General features: G+C 34.0%; 1 protein-coding gene across 2 annotated transcripts in view; it reads right to left on the bottom strand.

Moving 5' to 3' along the window:
- Window positions 1-24,538, bottom strand: part of GABRG2 (gamma-aminobutyric acid type A receptor subunit gamma2) — a 193,836-nt gene that overhangs the window by 139,329 nt on the left and 29,969 nt on the right. For both annotated transcript variants that reach the window (XM_056811545.1, XM_056811544.1), the window contains exons 2-5: window positions 6,584-6,735; window positions 4,717-4,784; window positions 3,161-3,381; window positions 323-405 (exon numbers count right to left, since the gene is read on the bottom strand). In XM_056811545.1, coding sequence (XP_056667523.1) covers window positions 323-405; window positions 3,161-3,381; window positions 4,717-4,784; window positions 6,584-6,735 — 524 coding nt within the window. The remainder of the gene's footprint in view (window positions 1-322; window positions 406-3,160; window positions 3,382-4,716; window positions 4,785-6,583; window positions 6,736-24,538) is intronic.

Genomic DNA, 24,538 nt, shown 5'->3' with positions numbered 1-24,538 from the left:
AATAGATTTCCATTATTCTAGTATAGTCATTGTTTATATGCAAATAAAGTCCAAACTATTAATACCTATATTTGTGGAAAACCTTTAAACAGTGAATTATTTGTTTCATTTCATTTTATACCCATGTCATTTTAGGAGAGTTCTAATAGTAAGAATGATGTTTTTAAAGTATTCTTTAAAGTTAAATGAATTTGTGCTTCCATTTCTATACAAGAATACAGATGCCCACTATTATGTTCCAAATAATTGATTTTTATCAGCTTTCTTATCAAAAGAGACAAATAAATGATAATGGAGAGATATAAAGGGAAGCATTACTTACAACTGGAAAATTCCAGGGGACATGAATGTTCATCCATTGGGAAGTTATGCAACTGTAACTGGCACTCAGCATCTATTGTCAGTCTATAGAAAGACAATGTCTTATGTTTAAACTAGTCAAAGTGAACATTTATTGATATTTATTTTTTAATTCTTATTTTCTGTTTAAGAATTGATATGAAGTATTGGTTCCAAGACAAAAGAGTGGTTAGGGCTAGGCAATTGTGGTTAAGTGATTTGCCCAGGATCACACAGCTATGAAGTATCTGAAACCAGCTTTGAACCTAGGCTCTCCCATCTTGAGACCTATCCATTGAGTGATCTAGTTGCCCCTTATCAGAATTCTATTGCATTAAGAGTCAGCAATGAACATGAGAGTGAATCTCCTGTAAACTGAAAGGAATAAAATCTGAAGGGGAAAAATAATGTCTACCTTAAGAGTTATCCAATACAGTATTGCATTTCTCATTTACAGAAACCAAAAAGTAAAAACTCATTCATTTCAAACAAAAATTTAAGAATTTATGATTGCTTAACCAGGAAAGTATTTGAAATGACTTTTCCCCATTCTATTAATTATTGGTAAATTAGTGAAGAGAAAAATAACAGGAGGGAATAATTAGCCTAAGACAACAAATAGATTTCAAGGCCTTTAGCACACTCTCACTGTTTAGATGCAAATAAAAATCTTATCTACTAATTAATGAGAACTTTCTACTTAAAATCCCATTGTTATTAATTAGCACAGGTGAATTAAAAGTATTTTTAAAACCTGATTGGCTTTTAAAGTCTCCAAATCATACTCCTCTATGACTCTCAATTAGTGAGGTTTTACTGTTCCTCAGAAAGAGATGGCCTATTTGCCAGCTTTTGGATTATTTCTTTTCTTAAGAAAGAAATAAAAATCATTAATGCCAAACAAAGATAATATTCTACTCAACCTAATGTTCCATTCTTAATTTAGCTTTATTTATGGGAAACTGAAATTGAAACATGGAAAGAGAAAAGGATAAAGCAGGACATAAATAAATGAAACTATATAAAATGAAACTAAATAAATTATCCACATATAGATTTTTTCAAGTTTTGATTGGCATGTACATAAGAATCACATTTTAAAGACTGCCCTAATAACATTAATGCCTGGTTGATAAAAAGAATTAAATTAATGCCAAGTAAATAGTATTAGACATTTTCCTCTGAAGTGAATGCTAGCTTGGGATTCAGATAGCAAAACTAACTTAATATTTAATATTTCAAAAGCTTTGCACTACTTTTTCGATGTATCAGACAGGTTTTGATCTCCAATGGATTTTAATCTCTCTTGTCTATTCTTCAAATGTTTTGTTTAATATAAAATAACCACCAATACTCCTCTTTGTAAATGAGATTATTTTTCTAAAAATCAAAAGATCAATATGACTAAGATTTGAGAGTCACTTTTAAGGGATTGTGTTTTAGAAAATATTTTAAGCACAAAATATACAACCTAAATTAATGGACATTTAATTTGTAAATATTATGCCAAGATCTTAAATAGACAAATTTGAAAGCATGAATATAACAACACTCATCCAGTATTCTAGAGTTTTTGTATTTAATTAGAAATGGTTATCTAGTGACTAGCATTTATTACACAAAGGCTACAAGGTAATTTTTAAAAAACCCTTTTCTTCCCCCAAGGCAGAAGAGCAGTAAGGGCCAGGCAAAGGGGGTTAAGTGACTTTCCCAGGGACTTGTCCAGGAAGTGTCTGAGGTCAAATTTGAACCCAGGACATCTCTAGGCCTGGCTCTCAATCCACAGAGCCACCCAGCTGCCTGCAGGCTACAAAGTAATTGAGGTATTTGAGATTCAAATAATCTTACCAGTAAAAAGAGCCAATGTAGGAAACTAAGAATTCACATAAATATGAGACACATAAATATTTACAGATAACTTACCTAAGACTTTAAAAAAAAGGTTTTTTTTTTAATACAAATATTCCATGGTGGATATTTCATGAATTAATTCCTTCAAAAGTTATATAGGGATAATTAGGTGGCACAATGGATAGAGCACTAAGCCTGGAGTCTAGGGGACCTGGGTTTAAATCTGGACTCAGACACTTTTCCCTTAGTGAACCTGAGCAAGTCACTTAATCCTGTTTGCTTAGCCCTCGTCTTTCTGCCTTAGTCTTTACTCTAAATTACTCTTTAAAAAAAAGCTGTGTACACATGACATCAAACTAATACATCAAATCAATAGATAAAGTAATTAGTCAAACTTGATATTTTTCATTGTGCAGGTCTACAAAAAATTAGGTTGAAGAGAATTTTATTTTTTCATTTTTCAACCAGCCATGATAATCATGTATACATGGTCAAGGCTATTTATATTTTAGTATTCAAAAATATCTCTGTAGCAATGGTTTCCATGTAAACCAAGGCTTTTAAAAGTACATCAACTTTTCATTGACTCTAGAAATGATTCATTATATCCATACTTCCTTAACTCTCAATTAGTGGGATCCATTAGAAAATTATTAGTTTTGAAAAGATACACATTCTACTAATAGCAAAAAGGCAATGAGAAATACAAGACATGATAGAACATCTTGATTTTAATTCATATTAGTACTATTGACAACTATCCTATTCATACCTAAATGCCTATAAGAACATGCTAAAAATGTCCTTGGGTGGAAGGAGTAGGAGTAATTCATGTTATAAGATTGCAATACTTTGATGTCTATCTGAAATATGCTGAAACGTTCCTTCCCATTGTGGATCTAAGTACTAGGAATAATATTCTCTCATTTTTCCCTAATGTCAGCCCAAATTTTAATAGAAGAAAAAGTACCTGAGAGTATATAGTACCCGGCCATCATTCCAGATTCTGAGCATGCGATTGGGTGTCGTGATCCAATGGGCATCAGCTTTTTTGGAATTCCGGAAAAAGGTGTCTGGGATCCAAATCTTCCCAACCATGTTGCTATTGAGCCTGAGGACCTTTATGGTACTGTTAAATTTCAGTCGTCTGTCATACCAGGTTTGTGCAAAAAAGATGTCAATTGTATACTCCTGTGGTTTTAAAGAGAAACATGAAGTCAGTACTTGTCATATTGTTAGAAGGATATTATGATATCATCTGTCCTCTAGCTTACTGGATAGATTTTCTTTGTGTTGTTGTTCCTGTTAACTAATTTAAACTGCAATGAAATTTTGCTTTTAGGCCTTGACTGGTAAAGGAAAATTCCCTAAGAATACAACTTCAAAGAGACATTAATAAGTGAATTTTGTCACAAGATTCTAGCAATAACACAATCCAGAAAATTTCATACCCTATAGTGCTAATCAAAGCTCCATCTTCTCTTTAAAGTAACAGTTTCAACTTTAGTTCTACTGGAGTTGTTTTCCATATAAATTTGGAAATAAACCAAATTAAATAGCCATATGCAAGTACTACCCATTTTCCTCAGAATCCTATGAACATAAAAGTTCCTTCTTGTATAGGCCCTGCTTCTTCTTTATATGATGCTATATGTAATATATAGCATCACAGACCTCATAAAAATGGAGATTGGATTTGGAATCACAGGACTAAAATTATTTTCCTGTTTCTATCACTAGCTAGCTATGAGACTTTGGGAATAGATGCAGAAAAAACATATCCATATATGGTATAACATAAGAGGACTAGTAATAGAAAAATTTGGCTATGATGTAGAAGTCATAAGAGAGTTAACATTTTGTTACAAAATCTACTGTCCCTATATTTATATGTATGTAATTTTTATTTAAATAGCAAATTATGTAAATACCTGGAAAATAGATAATAGAGGGATGTTGTAATATCAGAGATAAATCTCCATTTATTTCGCTTTGTGTTGACATGCACATATCATAAAATGAGAAATAAACTTATTTTCTATAATCTTCAATCAAGTATTTATCATTTATCTCACTAAATAGTAAAATTTAATTCATTATGTTATATAGTCTAGAATCATATGTTTATGATGTAATAATAAGAACTTGCATATGATTTATTATATTTTATCTTGTATCCTTATAAACATATAATCACAGTTGTTTTGGAGAACCCAATACATGGGTTAAGTATATATATATATATATATATATATATATATATATATATATATATATATATATTACTATTGCTAATCCATTCAAAGAAGGATTTATTGAGAAAATTTCTAATTTGAAGTTAAGTAGTTCTTCCCCAACTGAAATTTCCTTTCATAACCCATTATAGTGACTTGAAAAGAATTATTCAAGAAATATATTTTTAAATCATGAGAGAATTTTAGATAAATGCAAAGCATAAACATAAAACTCAGATGGAAGTTAATATATTAATAGTTCTAAAATATAGTCCAAATACCTGAAACTTACCATGTTAATAGCATTCACTGGTCCAATGCTATTCACATACATGTCAGTGTGAATTAATGTTGGTTTTACTGTTAAGAAATCAAAAGAAGAGGTGTGTGAATAAGTACAAGTCACAAATATTAATTGTATTTTTTGGTTTTCCTTTAAGTTTATTGATTTAAATAATTATCATGTAAGATGGTATAAATATGTCTAAAATTTGAATCCAATGAACAAATAAGATAATAACTTGTATAAATATAACTTTCGTCTAAAATCTCATTTGAAAATTGTCAGTATTGCATATATATTTGATTGTTCCTCTCTTTAAGAAATATATTTGTTCAAAATGCACAAGTTCAGAACTTTCCTAGTTTCCTACATTCTTCTTTGGACTGTCTATTCTACACTGAACATCAGAAGGATATTTGCTCAGCATAATTTCCTTGGAAGCCAAATGTTAATAAACACCTCATATAATTAGAAGTTGAGTTAAAATTATAGAGTAGAATATAATGCAATAGGTAAATGAGTCTATTAGGAATTGTAATCCAGCTTCTTTCCTTTAACTAGCTTTGTTACACCTTTGCCTTTTCTTTTTCTCATCTGTTAAATCAACAAGAATTTAACAAAATGCTCACTAAGACATTTTGGGGAGGACTATTGTTACATGATATCATTGGTATGCACAAATGTTGAAACTAATTAATGCTTTATGTGTGGAAACACATCATTTGTACTTTTAGTGTTTCCTGTGAGAAATTAGGTTAGTTGTCCAAGATCTGATAGCTAGCATGTATCAGATGGATGAATTCATCAATATCCTGATTCCAAGGACAGGCTCTTATCCCCTCTACGGCAATGAATCTTAAGTTTCTATAAACCTGAAAAATTCTATGATTCTTTCTATACAGTTTTGAGGAATATGATTCTTCTTTCATAGATATATTACAGAAATTGAAATTCCATAATACTAGAGTATCATTTGGAGCATATAGCATATGTGAGTGGCTACTGACATTGCGTATATTTGCTCCATTTACATTTAAAATAATTTATTTTGAGTGTGCTGGAGCCATGTCCAACCAGCTTTTAAGAACTCATTTACAATTTTTTACTGTATCTGCTACAAATTAAAACTTAATGTATTGATTTGCTGATTGCTTGGACTTAAGAAAGTGTTAATAATTGATATTAATCTTAAAAGTGAATAAACATACAATTTCCCCCAGAGAGCTTAATTTCTAAATCTTTATCCATATAATCCTGCTCTATTCACATTGTTTGAGCTCAGCAGCAGTGAAATAGAAAGCTCAGAGAATGACATCATTGCTAGGGTGCTAGACTGTGTACCTGGTGAATATGGCTAGTAGTTATAATAATAATATGTTTCAAAAGAGCTTTAAGGTTTGTAAAATGCCTTACATCTATTTTCTTACCTGAGCCTCACACTCCTCCTTGCCTGGTCACTTTTCCAGTTTCCCAGAAATTTGTAATATCAGCTGACACTTCACCAATATTTGCTTCTAAGACTTTCCCTGAGAGCATGTCTCTTTCCCTTTTCTTTGCCTTCTGCCATGTATTCCTTGGATATATTGCATCATTAACTTCAAAATCACAGTAAAATGCTATTTTTCTCCATTATTTTCATTAACGTTTACATGCTACTATTCATTATCCCCTCCTCATAGCTCTAGATTTTCTGACATAGCTTAAAGTCATTGGTATAAAAGGGAATAGGGAGCATCTATTACATGAGTCAGGTTCCTAAATTCTTCATATATATATATGTAAATATATATATATGCATATATATATATGCATATATATATATATATATATATATATACTTTCATATGAACCTTTAGAAAAAGAGTTGAGAACAAACCTCCTATGTCAGGTCTTAACTTGTTGTCATATCCTTCCAGTAAGCCATTTAAGATGAAAGTGACATCTCCCTCCGGAACTTTTGGAGTTAAAACCCATGTTTTGTTTGAAGCATAATCTTCATAGTCATCATCAGATTTTTGGCTACTGAGGCTAAAAGAACAAAAGATACACAATAAATTAAGAAAAAGGCCAGATCATTTTTAGTATCCACATTTATGTTGCATATACAGTGATTACAGCCAATTTAAGTGCATTCACCTGTTATCTGAAATATTCTATCCCTCCATACGCCTGGCCAGATATAAGTAGCTTAAGCTTTATCAGTCTTCTCTTTCCTTTAACATTTATTTCTCTTCTTTCCTCTGCCTTCCCAAAGTTGATAGGAGAATATTAAAGAAAAACCCATTGTCAATTATTAAGGTGAAAATGATGCATAAATAAGTGTCCCATTTGAGAGTTCAGTCATAACATTCGCATTTCTCTCTCCTTTGAGAGTTTAACTTGATCCAGTCTATTAATGAGAACAAAAGCCTCCTAATTAGATTTACTTCCACAAACTGTCAAGCAGCCATTCTGGCCTGAGATAAAAATACTAGGAAAGGGTTTGTTTTTTGATACATTATTTTGGTAAACAAACCCAAATATATGCGTACAAACATACACAAATGCACATGAAGGACCTTTGTATTTTTGGTTTCTTGCTTTGGTAAAAAAATAATTTCATTTATCTTTCATTGTGTATGATAGGAGACCATTAAAAATATCATTTTGCTTTTGTCTGAATAGAAGGCAACACATGTCACAGGCAACACACTATAATGAAAACTCTTAAACCTAGAGGTTCTAGATACCTTTTATGTGACAAATTCCTTCCTGTTGGATTTCTAAACAAGTAATTTCAATCCTTTGTATATAGTTCTTGAATGCTACTATAAAAATCCTAAATTTCATTTCTCATTTAAAAATACCTCCCAGAACTATAATATGGTCAATGTCAATTTAGCCAAATACTATTTTTATACATTCACAATACTGAAAATATAAATCAATATTCACAGTAATGAGTAGGGTATTAAGACAACCTTGTTCAGAGTATTAAAATAACAAAAAGCACTTAAGTAATTTTTTCAGATAAAAAGGAATTGATGGCTAACTAGCTTAGTCTGCAGTTCCACACAGATTTCATGGTCACTTATTATCCTTTATGTGTAGACCCCATTGGCTATATTAAAACTGAAATGTGGTACCAGTTTTTCACTATCTGCTATTCAATTCCATATATCTCAAATTTTGAAATCTAGAAATATATAGATTCTCCCCAAACCCTAACTAAGGAATATGTAAAGGGGCTTTTAATAATATAGACTTCATTATAGCATTTTAAAGTCTACCAGTATTTTGCATAAAGTATAACATCTCATTTATGTACCACAATAACCTAGTAGGATAGATATTTTGAGCATTACTATCTCCATTTTTATAATTAGGATATTAAAATTGAGAGAAATATTTTTGTCCATGTCACGTAGCTACAAGGGATCAGAGGTGGTTTTTAAACCCAGGGCTTCAAGATTCCAAGTTCAGTACTCTATCTACTTTGCTGCACTAGCTGCATTAAGAATTCAACCTTTCAGTTCAAACAGATTGTTGACAACTCTATTAGCTTTTACAAGGAACTTCACCTCAAATACAGGAGTTTCTTCTTCCTAACATAATACTCTACCCACTAAGCTGTGCTCTCATTCAAACATCAATTGTCAAGAAATTTGTTGTCTTAAGGGAGATTTTCACTTAGTTAATACTTGGCATATGGTAGGTACTTAATAAGTGTTACTCATTTATTAATTGATGTCATGCAATTATATGTATAAATACATATATGTATATATATATATATATATATATATATATATATATATATATATATATATATATATATATATATATAAGAATAAAGCAAATGGGGTGGCCTGACAATCCATCTCCACCATGTCAGAATGCCTTAAGATAATTCCACAGAGATGTTATCAAAAGTGGGAATTTAGATGATTTCATTTTAAATAAGAACAAACATTCCTCCCCTCTCCCCTCAAGTTTAACTGAATTCCAGATAGCATTGTGGTAGATATCTTTTTAGACTTGGTCAATCCCCAAATCATGTTGTATGCTGGGACTTGATCAAAGCTTCCTCACCTTCAGGAAAAAGCCATTACTTCACACAGAGAAAGTCTATTCTGCCAGACAGAGAAATGGCACATTAGCCAAGAAAAATACCTTTCCTATATTTTTGGCTTCAGTTCATCAACCTTCCAGAGAATTTGTCCACAAGTGCCTCATAGAAATAAAATATTATGACAAATCTCAATGCACTGAAAATGTCTGTAATACAAAAGAAAAAATGAAGTCCTAGCCAAAGTACTTGGTTCATAAAAAGTGGATTTGGAAATGTTTTAAAATTCCTTATATAGGTACCTGCCCTAGTCCTTCCATTAGATTGGCCCCTTGTAACATCAGAAATAATAGCTGGAAGGGAGCTTATTTAAGAACTTCAGTCTCTCAGATGTTTAACTTGACTTCACTAGACTTCCTCGCATTTTCTTTTATATCTTTCTAGGATTCACTCAGTACCATATATATACAATGTTGCTTGATTAATGGCATAAACCAACAGGCATAATTAACTTGTAATAAGTTGATGAAACATTTGAAATTGAGAAATTATATGGTAATCACTTGAAAGAACATTGCTTTCCCAGAATTTCAGTAAAATTTCTCTTAGATGGAGCCATACAGTTTAGGATCTACTCTATAATCTGATAAAACAATCATGTGACACAAAAAAGCATGTGACAGCAACAGTTCTTTAACTGAATTTTCTGGCTACAAATTCATTACTACTTTAAAAAATCACTTTACAACTATAATTCACTTTACTTTTTTAATGTGAAACCCTAGTTAATACTGCAGCTCTCCAGACACACAAGAAAAAACACATTTACTATTCTGAGATCCCTAGATGATGCCTCCAGGCCTTCATCCAAGGTAGGCAGGGCAGAACTATACACAGATGTTTTCCAGGAAGAAAAATAATGGACTCTTCCCTATAAATATACTAAGCTATTCTTCCCCAGTATTTTCTCCTTTGAGGTCTAAATTAGTGGGACAGATGCATAATCTGGGATATTTTCCAGGATTTTTTCATCCTACAAAAAAAACTCTTCTTTCTCATTCAGCATTGGCTTTTGCATTCTTTAAGAATTCTCTTTGAGTGGCAGTGTTCACACCACAACTGATGTAAGCTTGGACAAAAATTGTAGATCAGACAGTGCTGTTTGAAATAAAGATGCCATTTTCATTGGCATTGCCAATATATTTATAGGCCCTAATATCCTGAACATTAGTTATGATTCTGAAGAACATCAGCCACAATTCCATAAGACAAATGATGAAGAATGCTAACTATTCTTTGATAGAGAAGTGATGAATACAAAAGGGTTAAAATGAAAAAAAATTTTCAACATAACCAATGAGAGAATTTGTTTTCCTATGATGGGACATATATATCTTTTTCTTTTTTCCACCAGAATATTGAAGCATTACAGAGAGACAGACAGACAGACAGACAGAGACAGAGAAAGAGAGATATTTTTTCTAATTAAAATAAAAACTTTAAAAGATCTTAACATTAATTAAACTAGTCCTTTTTAAAATAGAACTTTTGAAAAATGTTACATATTACTAATTCTTTTATTCCTTGCCAAAATTTTGCCACCTAATATATAGTAATTTTAAAAGAAGATGTATTTTGGGAAGAATATTGGTCTTGGATTAAAGAGTAAAGAAAACCTATATTCAAACTTTATCTGATACTTAGCTATATAATCCTGGACAATTCATTACATTTTCAGTGCTTCAAGGAATCCCTTAGCATTTATCTTTTAAGGCAGAATATGTATAGTATGATTTTTTGGAGGAAGATTACTGATAAAAGTACATCTCTTTTACATATTCAAATTAATTTCTATTCTTCCTATTTAGATAGATTGGTGTTAGTTACCATCAAATTCAGAATTTGAAAAATACATATAATAATAGGGCAGCTCAAATAATCTCCTATATTCTTAGACTACCTCTGAAAATAAATGTCTAGTTTTGGGTTACTATGTTTCCCCTCTATGCCTAAGATAATGAAACAAAAATTCCTTATAAGCACAAATTAAAGGACATTCTAAAATTGCATTACTTTCTGGCTTGGAAGCTGTAAGAATAATTTTTGAAAATGACCTTCAGTGATGATGCCTCTAATTTTTTACTCTTTTCCTTGAATGCCTTTATTTTTAAAGCTTTTTTCCCCAATGTCTTTTGAGGAATAATTACTCTAACTTTCCCCAAGTAAAGAATTTTTATTGTGATACTCTTTGTTGCCAACATTTCTTGGAGGATTTTGGATAACATGAAGATCTTGGTGCCCAAAACTGGCTGATTACCAGTTGGTTTTGAACCAATACTCACTTATAGTGAATGTAAATGACTGAACATAGAATGCCATAGTACCATAGGCAAACCTTAGAAACTGAGATTTCCTCATCTACACGGGAAATCTAACTCTAAGTCAAATACCCATATTCTTTTTTTGAGCTTTTAATATAGCAGGATACATAATAAAAGTTGCTTCTTGCTTTTTTAGCTGCTGTCCTCCATTTGTTAATTATTTAGGAGCACAGGCTATATCTAAAATGCTTCCTCTGTAGACCACTGTGAGCACAAGAAAGACAATAAGTTTTCTAAAAATATCCAAAATGAAAAACAAGAAAAGTAATTAAAATGTACAGAGAAGCCTCTACAAAGTTTTTCTTCAACTTTAATTGTCAGAACAATATTATAGATAGAAAGAAGAGATTGGAATAAAAGAAATGCAAGTTCAAATTATGCATCTCACACTTATTAGCAGAAAGGTAAAAAAAAACAAGTCATTTACCTTACTTGAGTTTTAGCTGCTTCATCAATAATATAAATAAAAATATCTGTCAATGATCTAGGACATTTTTGAGACACAGGAAATCACATTGGTAAAATGTAATACAATATTAATAGCCTTATCTTTTCCAGAAAATGGGCATTTTTACAGATGGAAATGATGAGAATTCATAAGTTCCTGTGGTCCTACACAAACCTAAAGTTACTAAGCCTGTACTGAAATGTTTTGTGTCAGATGAAAATCCAAAGAAGAACTTTGAATAGCATCTTACCCATATGAATCGTAAGGATTGGTGAGATGATGTTTTGTGTTTTATGATGGCAATATATTAGTTTTTCTCCCTTCCTGTTCCGTAGGTTTTGCATTACCATTATTTAAGATATCCCAGGCATTTCCAAACATATAGATGTAAGACAGAATAATTATAAACTATGGCTTCGAAAAATAACTCCCAAAAGTTTCTATCAAGTTAAAATGACTTGGCTTATAGGCCTAGAAAAAGACCAAGTGTTTATCATTCTTGAACTAGCATAATTAAGTTATAGAAGTTTTTCTTTCAAAATCCAAAGATGTGGGAGTCAAGGTGGCTGCTTAGCAAGCAGAAAAAATTCAGACCTCGTGGAAGACCCTTCCTTAACTGATACAGACTGAATGCTTCTAGGGCACCGAAATTCAATCTGAACAACAGGACAGAAGCGGAGAACCCTCCTTCTGGACTCAAATCAAAAGGTATGCCCCCCCAAAAGCCAGAATCCAAGAATACTCAGGGCTAAGGGGAAGACAGAGGGTAGGTCCCAGGACCCCTACCCCACAACCCAGAGGGCTGAGTCCCCAGAAGCAGTGGGAACCTCTGAGCGGACAAAGATGCTGGTTTGCAGGGTCTACCTTGTGAGCAGTGGGGCGCCGGGCTAGGAGCATCCAGCTTGGACAGCAGGGAGGAAGCCAGGGAGAAACGGGCCATGGATAGGTCCCTCCATTGGGCTCCAGTCTCACCATTGCCTCAGGGCACATCCAGACCAATCCAGTTAAACATAATCCCATCAGAACTCCTCAGAATTTAGGGAGGTGGGTAAAAGCACTTGTGGACAGCAGAGAAGCAGCTGGAGAGAACTGGAGAGAGACTGTGTGGCCAAGCCTTCCAGGAGTCTTCAGAGCCTCAGAGCTTCATACCACATACAGCCCAACCCAATTGAACTCAATCCAATCAAAAGCCTCCAGAGGACAGGGAAGCTAACATTCCTCCCCTAGAGACTGTACCAAGAGATCTGACAAAGCTCCAAGAGGGGAGACTGACAGCCCCAAAACCAAAACAAAATGAGAGGAGCAAGAGCACAGCCAAATACGGGGAGCAAAGAAGGGGTAAACGTGAGCAAAAAACAGAAAAAGAAGAAGGAAATTACCATAGACAGCTTCTGCACAGGTAATGAGCAAAGAGAGAATGAAACAGAGGGGGAGGACCCAGCAAAGGAAAAATAAGAAATCCCAGTGAATTGGATACAGGTTTTGGAAGAACTCAAAATGCAATTCAAAACACAATTAAGAGAGGCAGAAGACAATTGGGAAAAGAACTTAAAAACTAAGATAAGTCATCTGGAAACAGAAAATAGTGTCTTGAAAGCCAAAATCAACCAGCTGGAAAATGAGGCAAAGGAGATGAAAGATGAGGCAAAGCAGATGAAAGATGAGGTGAAGAAGATAAAACATGACCTCCAAAGAAAATCTGACCAAAAGGAAAAGGATGACCAAAAAACTAAGGATGAAAACCAGTCTTTAAGAACCAGAATACAACAACTAGAATTGAGTGAACTCACAAGGAAGCAAGACAGTATAAAACAAAACCAAAATAATAAAAAAAATTGAGGAAAATATGAAGCATCTCATTCACAAAACAGAGGATTTAGAAAATTGTTCAAGGAGAGACAATTTAAGAATTATTGGCCTACCAGAAGACCATGACAAAAGGAAAAAGCCTGGACATTATATTACAGGAAATTATTAAGGAAAACTGCCCCGAAATCGTTGAATAAGAGGGAAAAGTGGCGATTGATAGAATCCACAGATCACCTCCTGTACTTAATCCCCAACTGACAACACCCAGGAATATTATAGCCAAATTCAAAAACTATAAGACCAAAGAAAAGATATTACAAGATGCCAAGAAGAAGTCATTCAGATACCAAGGAACCACAGTGAGGATGACTCAGGATCTGGCTGCATCCACACTGAAGAAAGAAAGGCATTGAATATGATATTCCGGAAAGCAAGGGAACTAGGTCTACAACCAAGAATCAACTACCCAGCAAAACTGAATATATTCTTACATGGGAAAGTATGGTCATTCAACAAAATAGAAGAATAAGAATTTCAAGGATTCGTAAAGAAAAGACCAGACCTGAACAGAAAATTTGATGTCCAAGCACAGAACTCAAGAGAATCATCAAAAGGTAATTAAAAAAGAGGGGAAAAAAGAAAAACAAAAAAAAATTAAGAGACTCAATATGCTGTCTACAAGAAACACATATGAGAAAGGTAGATACACATAGGGTGAAAGTAAGATGGTGGAGCCAAATCTATTGGGCATCAACTGACAAAAAGAAGGCAGGAGTCACAATCCTGATATCAGACAAAGCCAAAGTAAAAATAAATCTAGTTAAAAGAGATAAGGAAGGTAATTACATCCTGATAAAAGGCAGTATAGACAGTGAGAAAATATCTGTACTCAACATGTATGCACCAAATGGCATAGCATCCAAATTTCTAAAGGAGAAACTAGAAAAACTCAAGGATGAAATAGATAGAAAAACTACACTAGTGGGAGTCCTGAACCTTCCTCTATTTGAACTAGATAAATCAAACCAAAAAATAAATAAGAAAGTGGTAACAGAAGTGAATGAAATCTTAGAAAAATTAGAGTTAGTAGACATGTGGAGAAAAATAAAGAGGGACAAAAAGGAATATATACCTTCTTTTCTGTAGCACATGGTACATTTACAAAAATTGACCATGTATTAGGGCATAAAAACATTGCAAACAAGTGAAAAAGGGCAGAAATAATAAATGCAACTTTCTCAGATCACAATGCAAAGAAAATAATAATTAGTAAGGGAACATGGAGAGGTAAATCGAAAATTAATTGGAAATTAAACAATATGATTCTCCAAAAGCAATTAAAGAACAAATCATAGAAACAATTAATAACTTAATTGAAGAAAATGACAATGATGAGACATCCTTTCAAAACCTATGGGATGCAGCCAAAGCAGTACTAAGGGGCAAATTTATATCCTTGAGTTCATATATTAACAAATTAAGAAGGGCAGAGGTCAATTAATTGGGCATGCAAATTAAAAAAATTATAAAGTGAACAAATTAAAAATCCTCAGATGAAGACTAAATTAGAGATACTAAAACTCAAAGGAGAAATTAATAAAATTGAAAGTCAAAGAACTATTGATTTAATAAATAAGACTAGAAGCTGGTACTTTGAAAAAACAAATAAAATAGACAAAGTATTAGTCAGTCTAATAAAAAAAAATGAAAGAAATAAACCAAATTGACAGTATCCAAGATGAAAAAGGAGACCTCACCTCTAATGAAGAGGAAATTAAGGCAATCATTAAAAAATACTTTGCCCAATTATATGGCAACAAATATGGCAATCTAGGTGATATGGATGAATACTTACAAAAATATAAATTGCCTATTGTAAACATTAAAATTTCTAAGACTTATGAATGTTGGAAATTTCCCCATTGGGAAATTTCATACTTGAAAAGAATTTCCTACTGATAGTAAGAACTCTATTGGAATATGAAACTCATTGGCATGGGAGGATCCTTCTCCTCCCTACTTAAGACTACTTTAGGACAGAAAACATTTGCTAAACAATGGAAAGGGCTTTGACATATACTTAAGCATAGAACAGGAAGTTCTTTGAGTCATGATTGATTTTAGAATTGATACAATAGAGATACTTGGAATGACAGAACCAGGTCTTGGAAACTACAATCTCCACCCTACTCAGAGTAACAGGATTTAGGAAGGGCTGCAACAAAGATCAAGATTTAATTATTTGAGAATATGACCTTCAACAGACATGTGCAAAGGGGACAGACCTCTGGGCGGTCCTGGGTTAAGCTAGAGCCACCATTGGCACAGGGGAGACATTGACAGTGATTGGTAGATGTGAGAACTGAGGGGAGGGAACTTAGATTTTTTGCTTAAAGATAGCGGGCTCTGAAGGAGGTCTGAGAGAAGGCTTGCTCTGAAGGAGGTCTGAGAGGCGAGAGGTCCTGGAGGGAGAGCTCCTAGAGGTTTGCTCTGAAGGAAGTCTGAGAGGAGGAGGTTTGCTCTGAAGGAGGTCTGAGAGAAGGCTTGCTCTGAAGGAGGTCTGAGAGGAGAGAGGTCCTGGAGGGAGAGTTCCTGGGGAGGTCTTGAAGGAGGCAGTGGAAGGAGAACTCAGGAGGAGTCAGGAGGAGGATTCTCTGGAAACATTTCTTGAAAGGAGGCTCTCTTGAAGGTGGAGCCTGAGGTTGGCATGAGAAGCCTTACCTAGAGAGATCTTGGGTGAGTGATAAAACCAACTGACTGATTTATCTCTTAGGACTGAGATCTAGGCCTTATTGGCTTGAGGCCCTTCATTCTTATTCTTTTCTTACTTTCTCTCTTTTTCTATTGATTAATCAGTGTATTATAAATTAAATTTCTCTATAAAACCCTTTTGGCTTGGGCATATTCATAAATTGGGAATACATTCCCTGGCAACCATCTTATATTGATATAAAACCAAGACACAGTAGAAAACATATTTCTGCGGTCAAATTTGCTCACCCTCTCATATCTATCACAATTTATATCTTCCCCTATTTTAATCACTGCAGTTTAAGACCTCAACCATTTAAAATCTCACACTAGACTAAAAGAGGAAGAAATAAATTACCTTAACAACCCCATTTCAGAAAATGAAATTGAACAAGCCATCAAAGAAATACCTAAGAAAAAATCCCCAGGTCCAGATGGATTCACAAATGAATTCTATCAAACATTCAAAGAAGAACTAATCCCAATATTAAACAAATTATTTGACAAAATAGGCCAAGAAGGAGTTCTTCCAAATTCATTCTATGACACAAACATGGTATTGAGCCCAAAGTCAGGCAGGTCAAAAACAGAGAAATAAAAATATAGACCAATCTCCCTAATGAATATAGATGCAAAAATCTTAAATAGGATACTAGCAAAAAGACTCCAGCAAGTCATCACAAGGGTCATCCACTATGATCAGGCAGAATTCATACCAGGAATGCAAGATGGTTCAATATTAGGAAAACCATTCCCATAATTGACCATATTAACAAGCAAACTGACAAAAATCACATGATAATCTCAATAGATGCAGAAAAAGCCTTTGATAAAATACAACACCCATTCCTATTGAAAACACTATAAAGTATAGGAATAGAAGGGCCTTTCCTAAAAATAATAAACAGTATGTATCTAAAACCATCAGCAAACATCATCTGCAATGGGGATAAACTAGAAGCCTTTCCAATAAGATCAGGAGTAAAACAAGGATGCCCATTATCACCTCTATTATTTAACATTGTACTAGAAACACTAGCAGCAGCAATTAGAGAAGAAAAAGAAATTAAAGGTATTAAAATTGGCAATGAGTAGACCAAGCTATCACTCTTTCCAGATGATATGATGGTTTACTTAAGGAATCCTAAAGAATCAACCAAAAAGTTACTCGAAATAATCAACAACTTTAGCAAAGTTGCAGGATACAAAATAAGCCCGCATAAGTCATCAGCATTTCTATATATCTCTAACCCATTTCAGCAGCAAGAATTAGAAAGCGAAATACCATTCAAAATCAGCCGACAATATAGAATGCTTAGGAATCTATCTGCCGAGACAAACACAGGAACTATATGAACACAACTACAAAACACTTTCCACACAGCTAAAACTAGATCTAAACAATTGGAAAAACATTGATTGCTCATGGGTGGGACGAGCTAACATAATAAAAATGACAATCCTACCCAAATTAATTTACTCATTTAGTGCCATACCCATTGAACTACCAAAAAACTTCTTTACTGAATTAGAAAAAAAACATAACTAAGTTCATTTGGAAGAACAAAAGATCAAGGATATCCAGGGAAATCATGAAAAAAATGCAAAGGAAGGAGGACTTGCAGTCCCAGATTTCAAACTATACTATAAACCAGTGGTTATCAAAACAATTTGGTTCTGCCTAAGAGACAGAAAGGAGGATCAGTGGAATAGACTTGGCGTAATGATATCTGCAAGACAGTTTATAACAAACCCAAAGACCCCAGCTTTTGGGACAAAAATCCAGTATTTGATAAAAACTGCTGGGAAAATTGGAAGACAGTGTGGGAGAGATTAGGTTTCGATCAACACCTCACACCCTACACCAAAATAAATTCAGAATGTGTGAATGACTTGAATATAAAGAAGGAAACTATAAGTAAATTATGTGAACTCAGAATAATATAACTGTCAGACCTTTGGGAAGGGAAAGATTTTAAAACCAAACAAGACTTAAAAAGAGTCCACAAAATGTAAAATAAATAATTTTGAGTACATCAAATTAAAAAGTTTTTGTACAAACAAAACCAATGTAACTAAAATCAGAAGGATAGCAACAAATTGGGAAACACTCTTCATAAAAACCTCTGAGAAAAGTTTAATTACTCAAATTTGCAAAGAACTAAATCAATTGTACAAAAATGAAGCCATTCTCCAATTGATAAATGGGCAAGGGACATGAACAGGCAGTTCTCAACCAAAGAAATCAAAACTATTAATAAGCACGTGAAAAAGTGTTCTACATCTCTTATAATCAGAGAGATGCAAATCAAAACAACTCTGAGGTATCACCTCACACCTAGCAGATTGGCTAACATTACAGCTATGGAAAGTAATGAATGCTGGAGGGGATGTGGCAAAGTAGGGACACTATTTCATTGCTGGTGGAGTTGTGAATTAATCCAACCATTCTGGAGGGTAATTTGGAACTATGCCCAAAGGGCAATAATGGACTGTCTGCCCTTTGATCCAGCCATAGCACTACTGGGCTTGTACCTCAAAGAGATAATAAGGAAAATGACTAGTACAAGAATATTCATAGCTGCACTCTTTGTGGTGGCCAAAATTCTGAAAATGAGGGGATGCCCTTCAATTGGGGAATGGCTGAACGAATTGTGGTATATGTTGGTGATGGAATACTATTGTATTAAAAGGAATAATAAAGTGGAGGAATTCCATGGAGACTGGAACAACCTCAAGGAAGTGATGCAGAGCGAAAGGAGCAGAACCAGGAAAACATTGTACACAGAGACTGATACATTGTGTACAATCGAAGGTAATGAACTTCTCCATTAGTGGCAATGCAGTGTCCCTGAACAATCTTCAGGGATCTAAAAAACACTATCCACAAGCAGAAGATAAACTATGGGAGTAAAAACACTGATGAAAACCAACTGCTTGACTACAGGGGTTGAGGAGATATGACTGAGGAGAGACTCTAAATGAACACCCTAATGCAAATACCAACAACATGGAAATGGGTTTGAATCAAGAACACATGTGATACCCAGTGGAATTGTGCATGGGCTATGGGAGAGGTGGTGGGAGGGGGAGAGGGAAGAAAAGAAAATTATCTTTGTTTCCAATGAATAATGTTTGGAAATGACCAAATAAATTTAAAAAAAAAATCCAAAGATGTGAAGTTTTCCTATTTTTTCACTTTCTAAACTATTCTAATCTCTATGCTATTATAGAGCCAAAAGAAAACATCATATTTCATATATTCCATTAGTCACACTAAAAATGTTTGGCAACATCAAAGAAATAGGAAACTATTAACAACTCAGAATTTTCTTTCAAACTCCTTCCTTAAAGATTATATCTCCTGACATAAAAATAGTGGGAAAAGTCTTCTTACTGTCAAATGTCAGCTAATTTTCCACATAGTGGACCTCATGTAGCGAATTCACTAAAATTTAATTTATGTCAAATACTAGCCATCTATACAAAATGTGTGGGACTACATATTTGTGGCTAATTATTAGGTCACCAGTTATCAGGATTTAAGTGAAAGACACATTTTTTGGTCAGTGTTAAAATTCAAACGACCTGTGGACTCAAGTAAGAATTATCCAGGTAAGCAAATCTAAGAAAGGGAGCCCCACGTATAGAAGACAAAATTTAGAAGTCAGAGCAGAATTTGGGAAAGCATTCTATTAAATGGTATGGTAAGCACTAGTGGGATGATATTTTGTCTTTTATAATGGCAGTTTACTAAGTATATTGTCTCATAGGTCTAGATATTCTGATTCTTCCTCATGATATGAATGCAACACAGGATTCTCAAAAGCTATGTCATGGAAGTATAACCTCTAGGTATTACAAATCTAGAATGACTTAGAATATGGAACTGAAAATAGAGCATATACTTCTCATCTAAGGAGTGGCATAGCAAAATTTAGAAGTTTGGAAGTTAGTAGTGAGATTCTGCATTTTCTTGGCCAGAGCAACAGTTTACTATAGTTTACTCTAGTGCCAAACGGTGAAGTTGGTACCCTGATAAAATCATTGATTTATAACATATTGAAATAAATATGTGCAATGCATCAATATTGTTTCTTTTTTTAAAATATATTTTATTTGATCATTTCCAAGCATTATTCGTTAAAGACATAGATCATTTTCTTTTCCTCCCCCCCACCCCCCATAGCCAACGCATAAATCCACTGGGCATTAGATGTTTTCTTGATTTGAACCCATTGCTTTGTTCATAATATTTGCATTAGAGTGTTCATTTAGAGTCTCTCCTCTGTCATGTCCCCTCAACCGCTGTATTCAGGCAGTTGCTTTTCCTTGGTGTTTCCACTCCCATAGTTTATCCTTTGCTTATGAATACTGTTTTTTTTCTCCTAGATCCCTGCAAATTGTTCACGGACATTACACCGCCACTAATGGAGAAGTCCATTGCATTCGATTATACCACAGTGTATTAGTCTCTATGTACAATGTTCTCCTGGTTCGGCTCCTCTCGCTCTGCATCACTTCCTGGAGGTTGTTCCAGTCTCCATGGAACTCCTCCACTTTATTATTCCTTTTAGCACAATAGTATTCCATCACCAACATATACCACAATTTGCTCAGCCATTCCCCAATTGATGGGCATCCCCTCGTTTTCCAGTTTTTGGCCACCAAAAAGAGCGCAGCTATGAATATTTTTGTACAAGTCTTTTTGTCCATTATCTCTTTGGGGTACAGACCCAGCAGTGCTATGGCTGGATCAAAGGGTAGATATTCTTTTGTCGCCCTTTGGGCATAGTTCCAAATTGCCCTCCAGAATGGTTGGATAAATTCACAACTCCACCAGCAATGAATTAATGTCCCTACTTTGCCACATCCCCTCCAGCATTCATTACTTTCCTTTGCTGTTATGTTAGCCAATCTGCTAGGTGTGAGGTGATACCTCAGAGTTGTTTTGATTTGCATCTCTCTCATTATAAGAGATTTAGAACACTTCTTCATGTGCTTGTTAATAGTTTTGATTTCTTTATCTGAGAACTGCCTATCCATGTCCCTTGCCCATTTATCAATTGGAGAATGGCTTGATTTTTTGTACAATTGATTTAGCTCTTTATAATTATGAGCAATTAAACCTTTGTCAGAGGTTTCTATGAAGATTTTTTCCCAATTTGTTGTTTCCCTTCTGATTTTAGTTACATTGGTTTTGTTTGTACAAAAGCTTTTTAATTTGATGTAGTAAAAATTATTTATTTTACATTTTGTGATTCTATGTCTTGCTTGGTTTTAAAGCCTTTCCCCTCCCAAATTTCTGACATGTATACTATTCTGTGTTTACCCAATTTACTTATTGTTTCCTTCTTTATGTTTAAGTCACTCACCCATTTTGAATTTATCTTGGTGTAGGGTGTGAGGTGTTGATCTATTCCTAGTCTCTCCCACACTGCCTTCCAATTTTCCCAGCAGTTTTTATCGAATAGTGGATTTTTTTCCCAAAAGCTGGGATCTTTGGGTTTATCGTATACTGTCTTGCTGAGGTCGCTTTCCCCCAGTCTATTCCACTGATCTTACTTTCTGTTTCTTAGCCAGTACCAAATTGTTTTGATGACTGCTGCTTTGTAATATAGTTTAAGGTCAGGGACTGCAAGGCCCCCATCATATGTGTTTTTTTTCATTATTTCCCTGGATATCCTTGATCTTTTGTTCTTCCAAATGAACTTTGTTATGGTTTTTTTCTAAATCAGTGAAGAAGTATTTTGGTAGTTCAATGGGTATGGCACTAAATAGATAAATAAGTTTGGGTAGGATGGTCATTTTTATTACATTGGCTCATCCTATCCATGAGCAGTTAATGTTTTTCCATTTGCTCAAGTCTAGTTTTAGTTGTGTGGCGAGTGTTTTGTACTTGTGTTCATATAGTTCCTGTGTTTGTCTTGGGAGGTAGATTCCTAGGTATTTTATTTTTTCTAAGGTGATTTTGAATGGGATTTCACTTTCTAGTTCTTGCTGCTGAGCTGTGTTGGAGATATATAGAAAAGCTGATGATTTATGTGGGTTTATTTTGTATCCTGCAACTTTGCTAAAGTTGTTGATTATTTCAATTAGCTTTTTGGTTGAATCTCTAGGATTCTTTAAGTAGACCATCATGTCATCCACAAAGAGTGATAACTTGGTCTCCTCCTTGCCTATTTTGATGCCTTCAATTCCTTTATCTTCTCTAATTGCTACTGCTAGTGTTTCTAGAACAATGTCAAATAGTAGAGGTGATAATGGGCATCCTTGTTTCACTCCTGATCTTATTGGGATTGCAGATGATATTAGCTTATGGTTTTAGATATATACTCTTCATTATTTTTAGGAATGACCCTTCTATTCCTATGCTTTCTAGTGTTTTTAATAAGAATTGGTGTTTTACTTTATCAAATGCTTTTTCTGCGTCTATTGAGAGAATCATGTGGTTCTTGCTAGTTTGCTTGTTGATGTGGTCAATTATGTGGATGGTTTTCCTAATGTTGAACCAGCCCTGCATCCCTGGTATAAATCCTACTTGATCATGGTGAATGATCCTTCTGATCACTTGCTGGAGTCTTTTTGCTAGTATCCTATTTAGGATTTTTGCATCTATATTCATGAGGGAGATTGGCCTATAGTTTTCTTTCTCTGTTTTTGACCTGCCTGGTTTTGGAATCAGTACCATGTTTGTATTGTAAAAGGAGTTTGGTAGAACTCCCTCTTTGCTTATTATGTCAAATAGTTTGTATAGTATTGGGATTAACTGTTCTCTGAATGTTTGATAGAATTCACTGGTGTATCGATCAGGCCCTGGGGATTTTTTCTTAGGAAGTTCTTTGATGGCTTGTTGGATTTCATTTTCTGATATGGGATTTTTTAACAATTCTATTTCCTCTTCTGTTAGTCTAGGCAGTTTGTATTTTTGTATATATTCATCCATTTCTCCTAAATTGGTGTATTTATAGCCATATAACTGGGCAAAGTAATTTCTAATGATTGCCTTAATTTCGTCTTCATCGGAGGTGCTGTCCCCCTTTTCATCTTTAATGCTGTTAATTTGCATTTCTTCCTTCCTTTTTTTAATTAGACTGACCAGTACTTTGTCTATTTTGTTTGTTTTTTCAAAGTACCAGCTTCTTGTCTTATTTATTAAATCAATAGTTCTATCACTTTCGATTTTATTAATTGCTCCCTTAATTTTTAGGATTTCTAGTTTGGTTTTCTGCTGGGGGGGTTTAATTTGATCACTTTCGAGTTTTTTCATTTGCATTTCCAATTGATTGATCTCTGCTCTCCCTTGTTTGTTAATATAAGCATTCAGGGATATGAATTTACCTCTGATTGCCGCTTTGGCTGCATCCCAAAAGGTTTGAAAGGATGTCTCTCCATTGTCATTTTACTCGATGAAATTATTAATTGTTTCTATGATTTCTTCTTTAACTAAATGGTTTTGGAGTATCATATTGTTTAATTTCCAATTGGTTTTAGATTTGGTTTTCCATGTACCATTACTAATTATTATTTTTACTGCCTTGTGATCTGAGAAGGCTGCATTCATTATTTCTGCTTTTCTACATTTGTGTGCTATGTTTTTGTGACCTAATGTATGGTCAATTTTTGTGAATGTGCCATGTGGTGCTGAGAAGAAGGTGTATTCCTTTTTATCCCTATTTATTTTTCTCCATATGTATATTAATTCTAATTTTTCTAAGATTTCATTCACTTCTTTTACCTCTTTCTTATTTATTTTTTGATTTCATTCATCTAAATTTGATAATGGTTGGTTTAAGTCTCCCACTAATATGGTTTTACTGTCTAATTCTTCCTTCAATTCTCCTAGTTTCTCCATTAGAAATTTGGGTGCTATATTATTTGGTGCCTACATGTTGATTAATGATATTTCCTCATTGTCTAGAGTCCCTTTTAACAAAATATAATTACCTTCCCTAACCCTTTTGATCAGGCCTATTTTTGCTTTGGCTTTATCAGATATCATGATTACCACTCCTGCCTTCTTTCTATCAGTTGAGGCCCAGAAGGTCTTACTCCATCCTTTAATTCTGACCTTGTGGGTGTCAACCCACCTCATGTGTGTTTCTTGAAGACAACATATGGTAGGGTTTTGGATTCTAATCCATTCTGCTATTTGTCTACGTTTTATGGGTGGGTTCATCCCATTCACGTTCAAAGTTATGATTGTCATTTGTGGACTCCCTGGCATTTTGATAGCCTTCCCTAATTCTAACCTTTTCTTCTTCGGCTCTACCTTTTAGTCCAGTCATTTACTTTGAATCAGTCCCCCTTGTCCCCTCCCTTAATGTTTCCCTTTTTAGTCCCTCCTTTTTTGTTCCCTCCCCCTCCGCCCTCTCTTTCCCTACCTTTTTGTTC

This window comes from Monodelphis domestica, chromosome 1 (assembly GCF_027887165.1).
Source record: "Monodelphis domestica isolate mMonDom1 chromosome 1, mMonDom1.pri, whole genome shotgun sequence".
In the NCBI taxonomy this organism is placed as follows: domain Eukaryota; kingdom Metazoa; phylum Chordata; class Mammalia; order Didelphimorphia; family Didelphidae; genus Monodelphis; species Monodelphis domestica.
This window is presented reverse-complemented; position numbering and strand designations above follow the sequence as displayed.